Raw genomic sequence first — 15,810 nt, forward strand, 5'->3', positions numbered from 1 at the left:
GCGGGGGCCCGGACCCGCCGCCGGTGGGGGCGCTGCAGCCGTCCCGGCGGGCTGAGGCCGGCGTGCTCCGCAGCGGGGGGCGGGGCCGTGCCGAGCGGTGCGGCTGCGGGCTTACCTGTGCGCGGCCGGGCGCGCACTTAAGTGCGGGAGCTTACCTGTGCGCGGCCGGGCGGCCCCGAACCGCGCTGCGGACGCCTGTCGGAGGGATGGGCGCTGCTCCGAGGGAGCCTGGGCCTGTGACTCCTTGGCAGGGGCCGTGCAGTTTCTGTGCTTTTCCTTTAAAAAAAATTGGTGTTCTTAAATGCGAAGTTCTCTGCTTTCAAGCACTGTTAGGAGAAACACAGTAACACAGTCGATCGCTGTGTTACTGTGTTTCTCCTGTTCAAATTAATACAGAATCAAAAACTGTACAGCTCGGCATCTGTCAGCAAACAGGCTGTATACTGCAGACAATAGATCACAAAGGGTGTGATACAGTGGCTGCCTTGTAGCCCTTCCGTCAGCCCGCAATGTGCTTAGCGAGCCGCTCGCACAGTGCTGTGTGTGGTGTGCGTATCCAGCCCCGTGACACACACTCAACTTGTTCCTCTGAACTAAATGGAGAACGTAATGTATACTCGTGCAATTATATAATTGCTGTGTTTGTTTTTTTACGGTGGGCTTTGAGATGTTCGAGGCAGTTAGGTTCTTACAGTCAGTACATACGTAAGTGAAACTCTAACAGCTAGTGCTGAATACCAGCAGGACCATCGGAGCTGCCTCCTCACTGTTCTGAAGGAACCACTGATCTGACGCAGGCCTGCCTTTTCCATCCGTGCACAAAGGATCAAAAAGACAGTTTTCCTGTGGACAGAATCTTCGTGGTTCAGGCATTCATGCTCTAAAGCGCTCCATGTATTGAGTTATTTAAAGAACATTAAAGAAAAAATCCCAAAACCTCCCGAAGCAAGCAGGTGTCCTGGGCTGATGCCAAGTTATGGTAATTCTGAAACGCTTTGTGATTTGAATCCCATTAGAACTATGGTCTATAAAAACAGTCTGAATGCCGGATGTTGATCTCCTTTAAACATCATAAATAGAATTGTCTTCCTCTTGCATGCAGTGTTATAGAGATAGAAACGTGGTTCTGCCTTCATGAATTGCTAAAATTCAGCATTGATTCTGCTGCTGCCTATTTATTCAAAAGCTGGGAAGTCCACATCTGGTGTTTAATGTTTCAGTTTAGAGCATGTGTAGTACTTACCTGGTTTAGTGTCTTAGATATTTGATCTAACTTGTTTATAGAAAAGAGGAACTTTTGCTGAAAAGCATGTTGATTTCAGTAGATGTAATTAGAGATGTAATAATAAGGTTTAGCATTAATTGGAGGTGTTTAAGTCATGGTGTAGGACACATAATGGAGAATATTTGGTAATTCATTCTGAAACTTAAGTATTTTTTCCAAAACATCGATAAGAGGTTCTGCTCTTTAAAACTCAAAGTTGCTCTTAAAAGATACTTCTGCTAACTGAACCTCGTGTTTAGGGTTTTTAAGGTTTGGTTGTGTTTGTTTTTTTTTTTTTTAAGGGTTTTTTTCCCCCAAGCAAGCAGATGGAAGTCTTGTTGAAGCAAGGCAAGTGTAATCCTTTGCAGGATGAATAAAGCCCTTAAAGTATGAATGTGCACGTAGTCTGTCTGCTAGGATCTTCATCCTTGCTCTGACCCAATAAGGATGCCAAAAAAAAAAAAAATAGGTTTTATGAATGTGGCATTTTCTCAGTCAAGTATCACTAAACACCATCTTCAAAGTGTAGACGTCATTTGGAGTCCTGGTGGTGTGCTTTGATCACTGTTGCTTCATTGCTATTTTGTAGGTTTTTTGACCCAGAAGGGGATTGAATGTAGCAAAGTAATGTAGGGGTGCCTGCTTTAGCTGGAGAGTTGGACTTGATGATCTCTTGAGATCCCATCCCTTCCCCTGTAATTCTGTGAAAGCAGCAGATAGGTCTCATCTGCAAATGCACACAAACCAGAGAAATTTACTTATTGTTTATCTCAGATCTGTTTAATTAACGCTTTAATTTCTCCATAAGTATGGATACAATTTTCTAATGAAACCTGTGATAAGTGGTAGGTATGAATAATTGCCAACAGAAGTCTGGAAAACTTTTTAAGTGTATTGTTTTTATGTGTATTTCTCTGCAACAACCATCTTTCTTCTGATCTTACCCTCAAGCCCCCAGAAAGTTTGTATTTCTCAGACCTCTGTTCTCCACCATTTCATCTCTGCTTTTCACAATGAAGTAGGGAAAATGGGAAGAGGAAAAGAAATGTGTCAGCATAAAAGTTAGGTGGAGTTAGGTGGAGTAAGTTGTCTAAAAGCGAAATCAGGAAAAAGGAAGAGGAGCTACTTGAGGTTTTCAGATTTTTATGTTTAAATTCAAAACCACAAACATGGATTTTTCTGAAAACTTAATGCTGAAATGCATGAGATCACATGTGTTAGGGTTTTCTGATAATCAGCAGACCTTCTGAAGGACTTGGAAAGGAACTGAAATGTTTACCAGCTGCAGCTCCACCATCCCCTGTAGTCCGTGGGTTTCCATGTGAAAATACTATCAAGTGCTGCTTTTATGTAGGGTAAGGCTGCAGAGTGAATGAGCCACCATGGTACTGGTAACTTGCATCAGAATTCTGCCCCCTGAGGGTAAGTTAGAGGAGTTTGGGGTTGTGTCACTTTTACTTCGTCTTGGTAAATCAGTTTTATGCATAGATACAAGTAAATCATTTTCATCATTATGCTGTGAATCAAGATACACAGCTCTGTGCCAAGCTCCACGCTGCTGCTGCTGTTCAGTGGCAGTACTCAGTGAGTGGATCTATTCTCAAGTTAACATTTTTGTCTTTATGTATTCAGTTACAATGTGGGGACAGAAACTGTGCAACTCTTGTGGGACCCCAAGACCTTGCAGAGTTCCCTTTGCTTTGCTTGTAGGTCCAGAGGCTTTGTTGGACCCTTCCCAGCTCAGAGCAGCTCGAGGTAAGACTTTGTAGCTTTCCATTAAGTTGCTCACCGGTGTGGCCCTCTCACCCACTCACGTTTCTAAGTAAGCATCTTTAATAATGAAATGAGAAAGCGAAAATCACAGAATATTACAACTTTTGTGTCAGATCCCTTGGAAAATACAGAATAATCACAGATTTTATAAAGCAAAATATCATAAAATTTATAAATTTAAATTTATATATGTATATATGTTTACATATGTGTGTGTATATAGGACATGGAGTATAAGCCACATACCTTCACAGCAGGGCTTTCCAGGAGACCATGAGGCATATAATTAGTTCTGTCCCAGCTGTGCTGCTGAGTGGTCGTAAGGTGCTTACAAGTCAGGCAGTGCCATGGTAGTGGGCTAACTTGATTTCTGTTCATTGCTGGTGTGGTGACACATAGATGTTCCTAGACCTGCAAGTCTTCTGTCAGCCTTCTGAAGAGTTTTCAGCCTTGAGATTAGATAGATTGAACTGAATAGGATTTTTAGACATTTAGAAAAGCAAAGAAAGTTGGTACTCAAGTTTAATACAATTAGGATCTAATTTTTGATCAACCTTATTGTGGTCTGGAGCCTTACATATTATTCTGTGTAGCACTATACATTTCCTTCCTGTGCTCTTGTGTTGAAATGCAATGTTTCATGCAAGTAAGGACCAACATGTTTTTTGATGGCCAAAGATACGCAATTACTAATGATAAGATTGACTGTAATTGAGTACACACTTTAAAACTCCTACCTTTTGAGGTTGTCAGTCACTGAAATTGCTGGCTTTACAGGGAAGTGTTTCAGTTCACTGATTGTGTGTGTTGTGCCACTCTATAAAAATCAGCCATCTCATTCAGTGAGGCTGCGGTCACTAAGTCCAGGAATTTGAAATCTTTGTTTAGTTGATCGTTTTGACCGATTTCTTAAGAAAATAGGTCTAGACTGTTACACTGCCTTTGTGCCTGTCACATTGTCCCTTTTATCTGTCATATTTTCCTTATTAGTTCTTTAACTCATTACCTCATTTCAGCTGACTTTGAATGAGCAGTAGATGGTCTTCAAGTATTCTGCGAATTGGGTACAGAAGAGAGAGACTTAGTTTACAGCAATTAAAAGAAATTTGATCTGTGACTAAGTCTCTGATTATTGAAGCAAAAGCAACCACACAAATGAGTGCACTTCTGTTTATTTATAAACCATCTCTAAGGAGAACATCTATGAACCAAACCTCCTACTGTGCCTCAGGTGATCTGACCACAGTGTGCACATCCATAAATAATCAAGCTACTTTTGTTTCACAGAATGCTTTTATTTTGTAAGTCTGGAATTAAATTTACTGGTATTTTCTAGCTGATAACTTAGTAAGTTATTTTTGCCTTGCACTACCTTCAGAAGAGAAGGTGAATTGTCCCTGCTACATATGTTTTAATGGCATGAGGAGTTTTAGCAGCTGTTGTATTGTGTAAATTGTATAAATATTTAGCCTACATTCAGTAATTCATTGTGTATCTTTTTTTTTTTTTTTTTTTGTGAATTTTCACCTTCAGTGTTTATTGTTGAAATCCTATTATTGCTAAAATTCTGCAGGATTTTTTAAATAAATGTACCAGGTTTTTTTGTTTGTTTATTTTGGTTTCATAGATACACTATGTATTGAGGCAAATAGTAGAAGCAAGTATTAACTTCCTTTAGTTTGAATGTGAGTTGTGCAGGCCTGAATATCTCCTTATGACTGTCTCAAGTGTGCATTAAACCTGCAGGTAGTAATATTGTACGTTGGTTGTACATTGGCCTTGATTTAGATATGAAAACTTGAGTTATTATAGCCATAAAGCTATTTTGAAAGATACTTTTGAAATGTCACAACCTTCCAGGAGATATTAATAATGTATATTTTCCAGTACAAATAGTTTTATTGACTCTACTCTCTGGAGAAAAAAGATGCACTTAAACATCCTTTTACTAATTTTGGCCAAGCTTTGAATAAAGTCATTGTTGTGTGCTCATGCCGTGGAGATGATATTCATTTGTTTGGTAGTAGTTGAGTATTACCTCCCCATGAGCAAAATTATTTTTGTTTAAAGGGGCCTATTTGATATATTGTCCCTCAAATATTCCTGCTAGAGAAAACAATAGTTTTTCTGGTATTTTTGAGCTACTGTTTAGTTTCCAACTTTTTTTTTTTTTTCCAGTCTATTGTTGGTGACTGAATGATCTCTTCAAGAAGTGACTTGAGCTACTACAGACGATAATCTGTCCACCATGTTACCGCTAATAGCTGTCCCAAATCTTTGTCACAGTCCTGTGAGGATATTAGAGAGTTCAGTGTTTAGTATAAAAATAAAAACAAGATGTTAAGGGTGATTTGGTTGCTTTTAAATTATCAGATATATTCAACAACAACAAAAAACAACCAACAACACTCTGGGTTTTAAATGGCTTGTTAGTGAAGTTGGAAGGATGTGAACTGTTAGAGCTCTGTTTTCCCTCAGAGAAAACCTAAGGCCGCTGGAGTTCCAGGTCTGTACCTGGGCTTTTTTGGATAAAGGGAAAGGTTTTGCTGTGGCTGTGACAAGGCAAAAGCATGGGGTCTGTCAAAATGATCTGCCAAACTGGAATTGGAATGCTGAGTTAAGAAAAGGAGAGTTGATACAGTCTCCATTAGGGAACATGCTGAGCATGCCTATTGTATAATAAACTGCAGCGCTACTAAAACGCAAATGGCTGCTGGCTGTGCACAGGCAGCTCTTTAATATCTCAGGATTTGGTGCATAATAAACTAAGACTGTTGTTCATGATACCCATGCTGTGAATTCTTATACGCAGTATTTGGTAAGGCATATTGAACATCCACATTAAAAGCGTATGCGTGATTACATTTTTTGAGGTTGTGGCAAAGGGAAACCTATGTTAGAACAGCAAAAGAATCTGCAGAGCCTCACAGTGAATAACTGGTAAATAGCATGATTTTTGCACTCATATGACCCTTTGCTGTGTATTTTTTATATCCAAAACAGTGTGTATTTACACTTCAGAGACATATATTGAAGCTCAGAATACATTCTGTACTACAGTGACTGTATTAGGGCAGTGTTCTGCTTTGCAAATCAGTTCTGCTGAGAAGCTGGGTGCACTGTTACAGCTCTAGTGCTGTTTATGCTGGCTTGTTCAAAGGGGGGCTAAGTGGGTGCCTAACTGTAGCTACATGTTCAAATACATAGCAGGATGCATAGTTGCAGCATGATAATGGCCAGCTTCAAGGCTTGCTCGTATTTCTTTATCTGCTTTGTTTACCATCACCTTTGTAACTGGCCTTCAGTCATCATGACAGCGCATGGCTTTGCTGTGATTAAAAAGTAGAGAAAATTTGAAACCCCACATTTCTGAATCAGCTTCCAGTTTCTGTAGGGAATTATTATTATTATTATTTTTAATTTAAGCATTCAACTCCTCATCTTTTTTTTTCTTTCTGCAATTTCGGTTCTTTTCCTCAAAGTTCTAGGCATGAGGGTACTTCCTTCCACAGTAGCTGCAAGATTTTGTTTGTTTTACTTTTTAAAGTTTGTTCTTAGAAGTAATAAATAACCAAAAGTAAGTCTTAAAATTTTAAGTAGGCTTCAGTAGCCATGACTATACATATCATGACATGTTTGTGATGCCGGAGAATCATTGTGCAATGCTTTTCTTTATCTGTTTTCACTTTTAAAATATTTTTCACAAGTATAAATGTGTATGAAGGTATGTATGAAACTTGCAAAGGAGTTGAAAGAAAATAGGCAGAAACTGAGAGAAAAAGAGAAAATCCTTTGTGCTAGTTTCCAGAAGAATATATCTGGAGGTCAGAATAGCCAGCTTAATTGATTCCTGCCAGAGGCAGTGTGAATTTATATCTTTAACCTTGACTTGACTTTTAGCATGTATTTACTTGGTCAATTAAGTTGTTGTAGTTGTTTCTTTTGACCATCTCCTTTGGTAGTCTCGTTGTTGCCACTTCACTCCCTCCCCATGTGAAATCCTAATGGCTGGAAATACTTGTAGTGTGTAGGCTACAACAAAATATACTGACGCTCTCTGAACCAGCATGTTCATGCTTTCTCAAGTATAAGGGATGCTTCGAAAGTACTGCCCTCCTGTTTTGTATGTTGGCCCACAATGCCAGAAGTGAATGTTGGTGGTATGGTGATGGTAGAGGTTGAACCTTGCAGAAGGTATCCCATTCCATGATGTTGTCATGCAACAGATGGCAGCAGAGGAGCAGTCTGACACAATGGAATCTGACATGGGAGTGCATGAGAAGCAAAGACGTGTCATTTAATCGCTCCATATGAAAAAAATTATACCTATTGACGTTCATAGGCACTTGCTGAACGTTTGTGGAGAGCAGTCAGTGGATGTGAGCACAGTGAAGTGGTGGGTGGTTTGTTTCAGCAGTGGCAATGGTGACAGTGGGTCACCTCCAGTGGCACAGGTTTGACAAGCACAGCATGCAGGCTCTTGTTTATCATGGGTGAAACTCCTGTCTGGATGAGTCTGTTGCACACTGTAGAAAATAATGCCAAGATTCATAGGCCACAGTATGTGCACAAGTAGCTTGCCAAGTGTTAGGTTCTATCAAACAGCCTTCAGGTATGTAAGCATCACCCATGGGATTGAGCCCATCCTAACCTTTCCATCCCTTTTTCCTTTTAGACGTGTGTTACAAAGCGTATTCCACTTTCTGTTTGCTCTCAGGCACCTTGCTCAAAAGAACACCAAATTTGAGCTCCTAGAGAGACCTGGATGTGAGTTACTCAGACATCTCAAGCCCTTGTAACTTCTGGGTGTGTGCAGAAGCAGCCTTTATTCTAGGGGAGCTTGGAAGTGAAGAAAATTGAGACACTGAAAAAGCTTAGATGCCTTTGAAGGGATGTGTGCCATATAAGCAGAGTCTTTCAGGAGAGCAAATTTTATTTAAAGACCGCACAGTAGAGAAGTCATTGGAGTGGCTTAACACTCCAGGGGTTCTTAGCTGGAAGCCACTGTTACTGCAGACAGTAATCAATTATTTCTGTGTCCCTGTGCCATTACAAGGAGTGGAACAAGCACATGCAACTGCGATTAGTTGAGACTGTACTGTGTATGTAGGTTCCACAACAACCCCTCTTGCTCTTGTTTGCTGGACCTAGGGAATGTGACACAAGTTTGCACAGCAGAACCAAGAAGGAGGCATTAGGGCCCATGGCTCCCTGTGTGTTACCACAGGAGCTGGATGATTACTGTTGGGAGCCTGTTCCTTGTTCTGGGAATCATTAACTCAGAACTGTAAAGAACCTGTTTGAATAGTAATTGTGTGTTACTATTGCTTTCAGATCTGCACAATTTTCTGCTCACTTTCTCTGCCTGGCTGATGAGCACTTTAGATACCTATTGAAAGTAGAATAGTGTCAGCAGGAGACTGTGCTGCTTTGAGGAGTTTCCCAAGGGCAAAATCAAAGCATACTTAAGGTTGGCATGCACCTCTAGAAGTCTACAGCTCAGCACACGATGGGACACCCAGAGCAGGGCACCAGACAGCTTGTGAGGATCTCCCGCGAGGGACTCCACAACTTCTATAGGCCACTGTACCAGCACAGTAAAGAAGTGATTCCTAATGCTTACACAGAATGGTTGAGAATGCAGTTACACAGCTATGAGGTTGCAAATGTGGGTGATAACACAATTTTAGGCAACTGTGGTTGCCCAACTTTGGGCTGAGGAGCTTGATGTTGCAGTTCTGTTCGTGTCTCTGTCTCTATTGCACTCTCCACCTCCTCTCAGCCCCCCACCAAGCATATGTCCTAACTCCAAGGCACTGCACTTCCATTGTAATAGCTGCTGTTGAGGATTAGAGCGTACTCATAAATATTGCTATAAACATGCAAAAAGACCTTAGTGACTCCTCTTCAGTTATTTTCACAATGTGGGAAGTACCTGCATGTGTGGTACTCTCTCTTCTACAGCATATTTCTAGACATGGCTGTATTTCTGCTGCTCTTTACTGTCCAAAATATTGTAAAGGCTGAAATTGCTGTGATTTTGAATGGACTGTGGCTGTAGTTTTGGGAGATGTTTTGTTGATCTTTTTTCCCAATAAACCAATATGAAACTTGTTGCCTCAGGAGAACAAGTCAAATGAATTTATAAGAGGCTGTGCACTGTAATATAGCAACATTTCAGCCTTATGCTTAGGGGAAATTGACTGCAAGGATGAGGAAGCAGAGCCATGTATCTTGCAGTGAATTGTGGCTGGATTTCTCATTCCATTGCTTTCCACTGAAGCATTAAATACTGCTGCTGGAGACAGGATATTAAACCTGCTGCAATCATGTATGTGCTTCTCACAGCTTTTACTTCATAAGAGGTGAACAATCTCCTTTGTAATAAAACTTTTGTTCTAGGCCTTGTAATTAAACAGCATAATGAATATTTTGTATAATGCATCTGTAATTTCTAATTTGGGCTTACAAAGGCAAGTTTGAACTTCCCTAGAACTCTATCCTGCTGTGCTTAGGAGCTGGCAGACAATGGGAAACGCTTTGTCAGCAAAGCAGAGCAAATAATTAGAACTTTCTGTTGCACTGGGGTGCAGCCTTGCTATGCTTGCAGTGTCCTTCCTAGTATTTCCTGCAGACAGACCTGTGTTTGCTGAGTTATCATTTTGGATTAAGTCTTTCAGACTTCCTGTGACTGGATGAGCCCATCAATATATCTTTCATAGTTGTCAGCTTCCTACAGCCATCTTTGTCCTGCTCTAGCTTCACATCAGGCCAAAAGCTGGTCGCAAACCTCTGACATACTGTCTTTGCTTATTCACATCAGGAAACTGTGGTATTAGGGATTGAGAGAGTGGTGGGGTATGTAGGAGACATTTGAACTGTGTGGCACTCAGTGGACTTTGAGATTTAGCAGAGATACCTAGGGATCTACCAAAGTGCTGCAGCTTATAGGGTCAGAATGTAGCAGCTGCATCCATGTCCCTGCCGCTTTGTTAATGAAAAAGACAAAAAGGTATGAGGCTGAGGACAGCATTCTTTGGCTTCCGATGCAGGCAGCAGGGCATGGCTTTTGGGCACGTTATTGGCTAGGCTGTCACCCCTCCGCCAGAGCTGGGGGCCTCACTCAGGGTGCCTGTGGGCTTCTCTGGCTCTGCTACAGCCAGCAGCATCCGAGGAAGCTCAGTGCCTGGCCAGCGCTGTGCAGCATGCTGGTAGGCAGTGTGGCCAGTTCTGCAGTCTGTGCCTTGACCTTGCCTCACTAGCAGTCATTTAGCCTGACATACATTAGCTTCTTGCAGCTTGCTTTTTTTGTCTGTTGTTGTTTTTTTAACAGTCATAGAGGAATTGGTTGGAAGGGAGCTGCGGGTGGTGTCTGCTGGGTTTTTGCCCCACTCAGTGACTCTGGGATATCACCAGTCCTTAACAAACTTTTTGCCTGGCTGAGTGTTAGCACTGCTCAGCTCTGCAGTGCTACAGAAACCATGGAGCAGGTGCACAGCATCTGAGTGAGCTCAACTGCCCTTCAGCTCTTGGCTGGTTGGGGGTACGCTTCCTCCTTCATTATCTGGATTCATTTTAAATTTCTACCCTTGGTGCTAAATTTCTGCTGGAATACTTAGCCTTATAAACTTTTTTTGCAACCTCAGCAGCTTTATTAGGTATCTCATTTCTTAAAGTGGGATGGAGAAGATCGGGAAGCAATTAGTGTGTCTGACTGGAGTGGGGAACTTTTGAATTCCAAGGGTTTCTAAAATGATATGCCGTCTTTGTGACTTCATTGCCATATGTCTATCTGTATTATTGAAATTGTCAGAGAATACTTACGATTCCTTGCAGGTGTGATGTAAGCACTAACTACATTACATATATTTGGCAGTGAGAGCTGTAATGTTCTTATGTAATTTCATTTCTGATGGTGAATGTTCCTTTCTTCCAAGTGAGGGTGTTTGAAGAGCAACTCCAAATTTTTCTTTGTTTGAAGTGTCCCAACATAACCTTTGCTGGAGCTCATGTCTATGGAAGTCAGGGCTGCTGAGCACCCCACAGATGATGCACAACATTGGGCAGTTGCAGTCATGATTCTCACCAGCCTGTAGAAAGTCTATATTTAAAATTAAATGGTTGTGCTTTTCATAAAAAGAGGTAACTTGAAAATGTCAGAAATAACCCTTGAAAGTAATTTGCTGCATGTTGTTCTAAATAAACATCTAAATAAAATCTATCCCCATAGGTAGCAAGTTAGAATATGATGTATGAACATTTGTTTTTTTCATGTGACTTCACAGTCTCCTAATTATATCTAATCACGTACTAAATGGCTATTTAAGATGAGATGTGGCAACTTACTGGTACTTCTAAATAAAAATGACTCAGGAGAGTATGACTGAATATTCTGCAGTTGGATGTTTCCATACTTCATTACCCCTGTTCCTGTTACAGGTGCATGTGACAGCATTGCAGCAATGAGTGGAATTTTGAAGAGGAAGTTTGAAGAAGTTGATGGCTCCTCACCTTGCTCCTCTGTACGGGAATCAGACGATGACATTTCTAGCAGTGAAAGCGCTGACAGTGGTGATAGTGTCAATCCATCCACTTCTAACCATTTTACCCGTAAGTACCAATGTTCTGTATCAAACAAAATTCTTTCTGTTCCTCAAAATAAAATTTGCCATTTTAGTTTGATAGAGGTGATGATTTAAAATTGAAGAGATGACAAAATTCACTTTCAGAGAGCTTGTGACTTGCTCAGAATGACTTAGCAGACTTGTACCCTTTTGCCTTCACGTAACCTGTGTACAGTTATCTGTAGTTGTAAAAATGTGAAGTCACTTGGAAGGCCCTAACTGTTTGCTGTTTGAATTACATGTATGCTCATAGCAAACATTGGGAATTGTGCTTACAGTATTTCAAGCGTGTGCTGTACAGAAGATACTGTAGGTAAGTTTAGTTATTTTCCTTGGACAACTGTCAGCTATCTGCAAAGTATTGTATTAGCAAGAGATCTCCTCCAAGGTAGATAACGCTATTTTTTTTTTCTTTGGTTGGTTGGGTTTAGGTTTTCTTTTTTGTTTGTTTGTTTGTTTTGAATGGAGCAACTTTGTGTATTAGTCACAGAGACATCCGTTATTGCAGTAGTTTCTGTTCTTCATGAAGAGGAGAACATCTGTACTCAGCAATTCTTTTGTGCTCAGATAAACATTTGTTCTTAAGTTAGCAAAGCTATGTAGGCTATGTGGGCAACAGGTATATGCATATATATACATATTATACATGTATGACAAATTAATTTACGTTTTGTAGTTTATAATGCATGTTGCAGTTGGCTTTACTGTTTTGATGGTGAACTGTATGTTTTAAAAATCTGGGTTTTTCGTGCTTCGACTCAGCTATATATAAATGTGTGTACTGGAGATAGTGGCCATAAAGCTGTTTCTTAGAACTGTGGACTAAGGAATAGATGAGGCGCCCTTGTCACCATCCATGTACTGTGTGATGCTTCCAACTTGTGGTTTAGCTTGTGTCCAGGAGTCATGTTTGTACCATGTGGTATGAAGGCTCTCACAGTTGGTTTGTCTGCCTGATGCTGCAGTGCAGTTTGAGCTAGGAGCTGGGTGTGAGCATCCAAATCCTGTTCTGTTATGGAATGCTCCTCCAAAAAGGGTTATGCAGGTGCAACTTTTCTAATGTGTTTACTTGTAAAACTCTTGATGAAGTGTATTATATTTAAGACTCGGCTTTAGTAGGAGTCTTTATATTGTGGAAATGCTATAAAGGAGTAAGTGACCCAGTAAATCTTGCTAGTAGTAACAGGAAACAGTTTGATGGTAATATTCTCTACATGCTGATCTTTTAACTTTTGCATCTATTAAAAGACTTAAATGATTATTCATTGCAGACTGAAAGCAGCCCTTGTACATCAGTCATTGCCACCCACATAGAAGACAGCAATTCTATTGTGAATACGCAAAGAAAGCTTGCAATTCAGAGGAGAAAGTTGAGAGACGTTGTAATATATGCATATAACAGTGAGCTTTGTTTATAATTGACTCAATAAATGGCTTGATTTCTGAATAAAAATGGGGGAAAATATAACGTTTCTGAGTGTTACGAGTAGAGGTCCATATGTATGTATCAGCTGGCAGTGTCTTCCTTCATATGAGCAAATCTGAAGTACCATCCTTTAGTGACTGGCAGTGTGGTTTTTGTGAGTATCACAGTGACCTGTAGTCAACATCAAAATCTACATGTTACATCTGTAACTTGCTTTTAAAAGCCTTCATGTGGCCCTCTAAATCTTATTTTCCTTTCTAATTGGCCTAAAAAAAGATAATTTTTAAATCACTTGTAGCTATAGCTTTGTTGATGCATGAGTGAGCAAGCAGCTGGTTTATAAAGCTGCCTACAATCACCGATGCATCTCAGTATTTATAAGATCCTTAAACATTACCTGTTAGCACAGATAAACAAGAATGTTTCAGCTATCGTGCTCCATTAGCCTTAAGTTCAGTTCAGCCTCTCGGCTATACAAGGATCATTCAGATGTGGCAGAAACACCAGAATATAGCTTAGATGCAAATAACTATACCTGTAGTGTGATTGCAGAAAGCACATAACTGAGATGTCTATGAGTGATGTCTGTTGGGGCTTCTACAAAGGTTCTACAAAGGGGTAGGTACAGAGTTTCTTTAACAAGATATCCATTCAAACAGATCAAGGCAGCAACAGTGCATGTTGCAGGCATCTTCTGAGTCATGAAATGAAATTGCAGTCTGCTTCTGCTAAATAAAGTAGTTGCTGCTTTCTGCTTCGGAGTTTTCATTGCCAGGTGGGTTTAGGGTGAGTCTAGTATATATATTTATATAAAATACAGAGTGCTCCGTAAAGCTCAGACAACTGTTACTGCGTCCATAACCATAAAATCAGTAAATTTTGCTTTTTCTCGGTCAGGTGTGTATATATAGATGTATATACATGCTCACTTTTTCAATTCTCATATCAAATAGTGATCAAACACCTGCATTCACAGTGACAGACACACACCTTACCTTCTTTTATTTATTGTTCTCAGTCTACTGAGGTCATTTCAGTTTCACCCAGCAGGCAATTACTCACACCATAGGTTTACCTTAATGAATGCCAAACCCTGTTACCAATCACCAGTCTGCTTATGTGTCCCATTTCACAGCCCCTCTCCATATCAGAGAGGAGAAGAATGTCCATCTTATGTAAGGTATTAGGCTGACCAGTATTGATTTTACTATTAAAGACAACTGGAAGGATTCTGAAATACAGGTACATCCTCACTGTTCTTTCCTTAGGAGTACAGTTTGGAGTATTGTAGGGCCTCTGGAAAATTAAGATTTGCTTCATTTGTGTGGCCATGTAAGAGTTTGGAAGAAGGTATCAAATCTTTGGACATTCACTAGGAAGGTTTGGATTCTCTTAAATTACCTTTATGTGAAGGCTGAAGTTTAATTTGATGTGGGGTCCATAGCAGAAGACATTACCCAAGCCTTGAGCTTAAAGCTGTTGTTTAATTTGTGGTTAATGATAGAAATCTCAAGGAGTTGGACATGGAAATGCTAGCTTGTTATAGGGGAACACTTAGGAAGTACAGCTAAATGCAGGTGTTTTTTTTTTCATGGCATTTTGCAAATACTCACGTTGCTGCCACAAGGCTTGGGATTTCCTTGCTAATCAGGAATACATTCTCCTCATCATTTGTTAACTTGCATTAGGAAGTACAACCAGGCTTAGAGAGTCTCGATTTTGATTTCAAAGAAGTGAATGCATCTGGGCGAGAAATACCAAGAAATGCAAAGAAATTCAGTGGAGTAAATTTCTCAGAGCTCAAATGCTCATACAGAATGAAAGGGCAAGGTATGCAAGAGATCCCACCTGCTGTCTTTCACCTGGAGTAATGACTGCAAGAGAAGGAATGCAGGAGAGGCATTAGGAGGCCGACTGATTTTTAAAAGGATTTGTGTTTTTAATTCTATTTTGTATTTTTGAAAATTTCTCTCATATAAATTAGTACATGTCATGCAATATACACAGGGCTGTTTTTCCTTTAAACAATGCATTCGTTAAAGACGTTCATCGCATATGCAGAATGCCTGAAAATGCAAATTAATGGAGAGTTGACTGGAGTCGTATTTGTATCCAATGGCTGATCACACAAGTCTCCATAAGGTTGGACAAAGGACCGACTGTAGTCTTAGGAGAGTTTGGCAAATGCAATTGTTATGCATAGGTGTTCCTGCAAGGATGGCATCCTCACAGTGCTCAGAGCTGGGGCCAAGGTCAGAAATAATCATCCAGGAAACGGCAGCTGGCATTTAGAGCAACTGGGGAGGCAGAGAGCGGTTAACTGTCTCCAGTTCTCTCTGCAGGCTGAGATTTTATATTGCATCTTATATTGCAATCTTATATCTTATATTTCTTATCTTAATCTTATACTGCAGAACACAATCTGTGCCGTTGTAGCGAGTGTCAAAGGAAAGCCTGCTGCAGATAGAGGGTGGTGAGGAAGGAAACATGCAGCTTTCTTTGAGATTTCCGCGGTGCATTTCCAGCTTTCGGCATGCAAAGAATTGTAATATTTCTGTAAAATTTTAAACAAAACTCTGACAGTGGAGTCAAATCTTAACTGAAGCTCAGGTGAAAATTGTCAAAAGTCAGAGCTGCCTGTGAACTAGTCTTTTTCAGAAACCATTTCTGAAGTGCAGTGCAAATCTGGCATTATGTGAGCATCCCCATCCAGCCACTGCTGT

At 40.4% G+C, this 15,810-nt stretch overlaps 1 protein-coding gene across 1 annotated transcript in view; it reads left to right on the top strand.

Annotated features, from left to right (window-relative positions):
- Nucleotides 1–15,810, top strand: part of CSRNP3 (cysteine and serine rich nuclear protein 3) — a gene marked incomplete at both ends in the record, with an annotated part of 62,338 nt that overhangs the window by 30,231 nt on the left and 16,297 nt on the right. Inside the window, one exon of the mRNA XM_079538964.1 lies at nucleotides 11,477–11,647. Within this exon, the coding sequence (XP_079395090.1) occupies nucleotides 11,477–11,647 (171 nt within the window). The remainder of the gene's footprint in view (nucleotides 1–11,476; nucleotides 11,648–15,810) is intronic.

Source organism: Tetrao urogallus (genome assembly GCF_951394365.1).
Source record: "Tetrao urogallus genome assembly, chromosome: 8".
In the NCBI taxonomy this organism is placed as follows: domain Eukaryota; kingdom Metazoa; phylum Chordata; class Aves; order Galliformes; family Phasianidae; genus Tetrao; species Tetrao urogallus.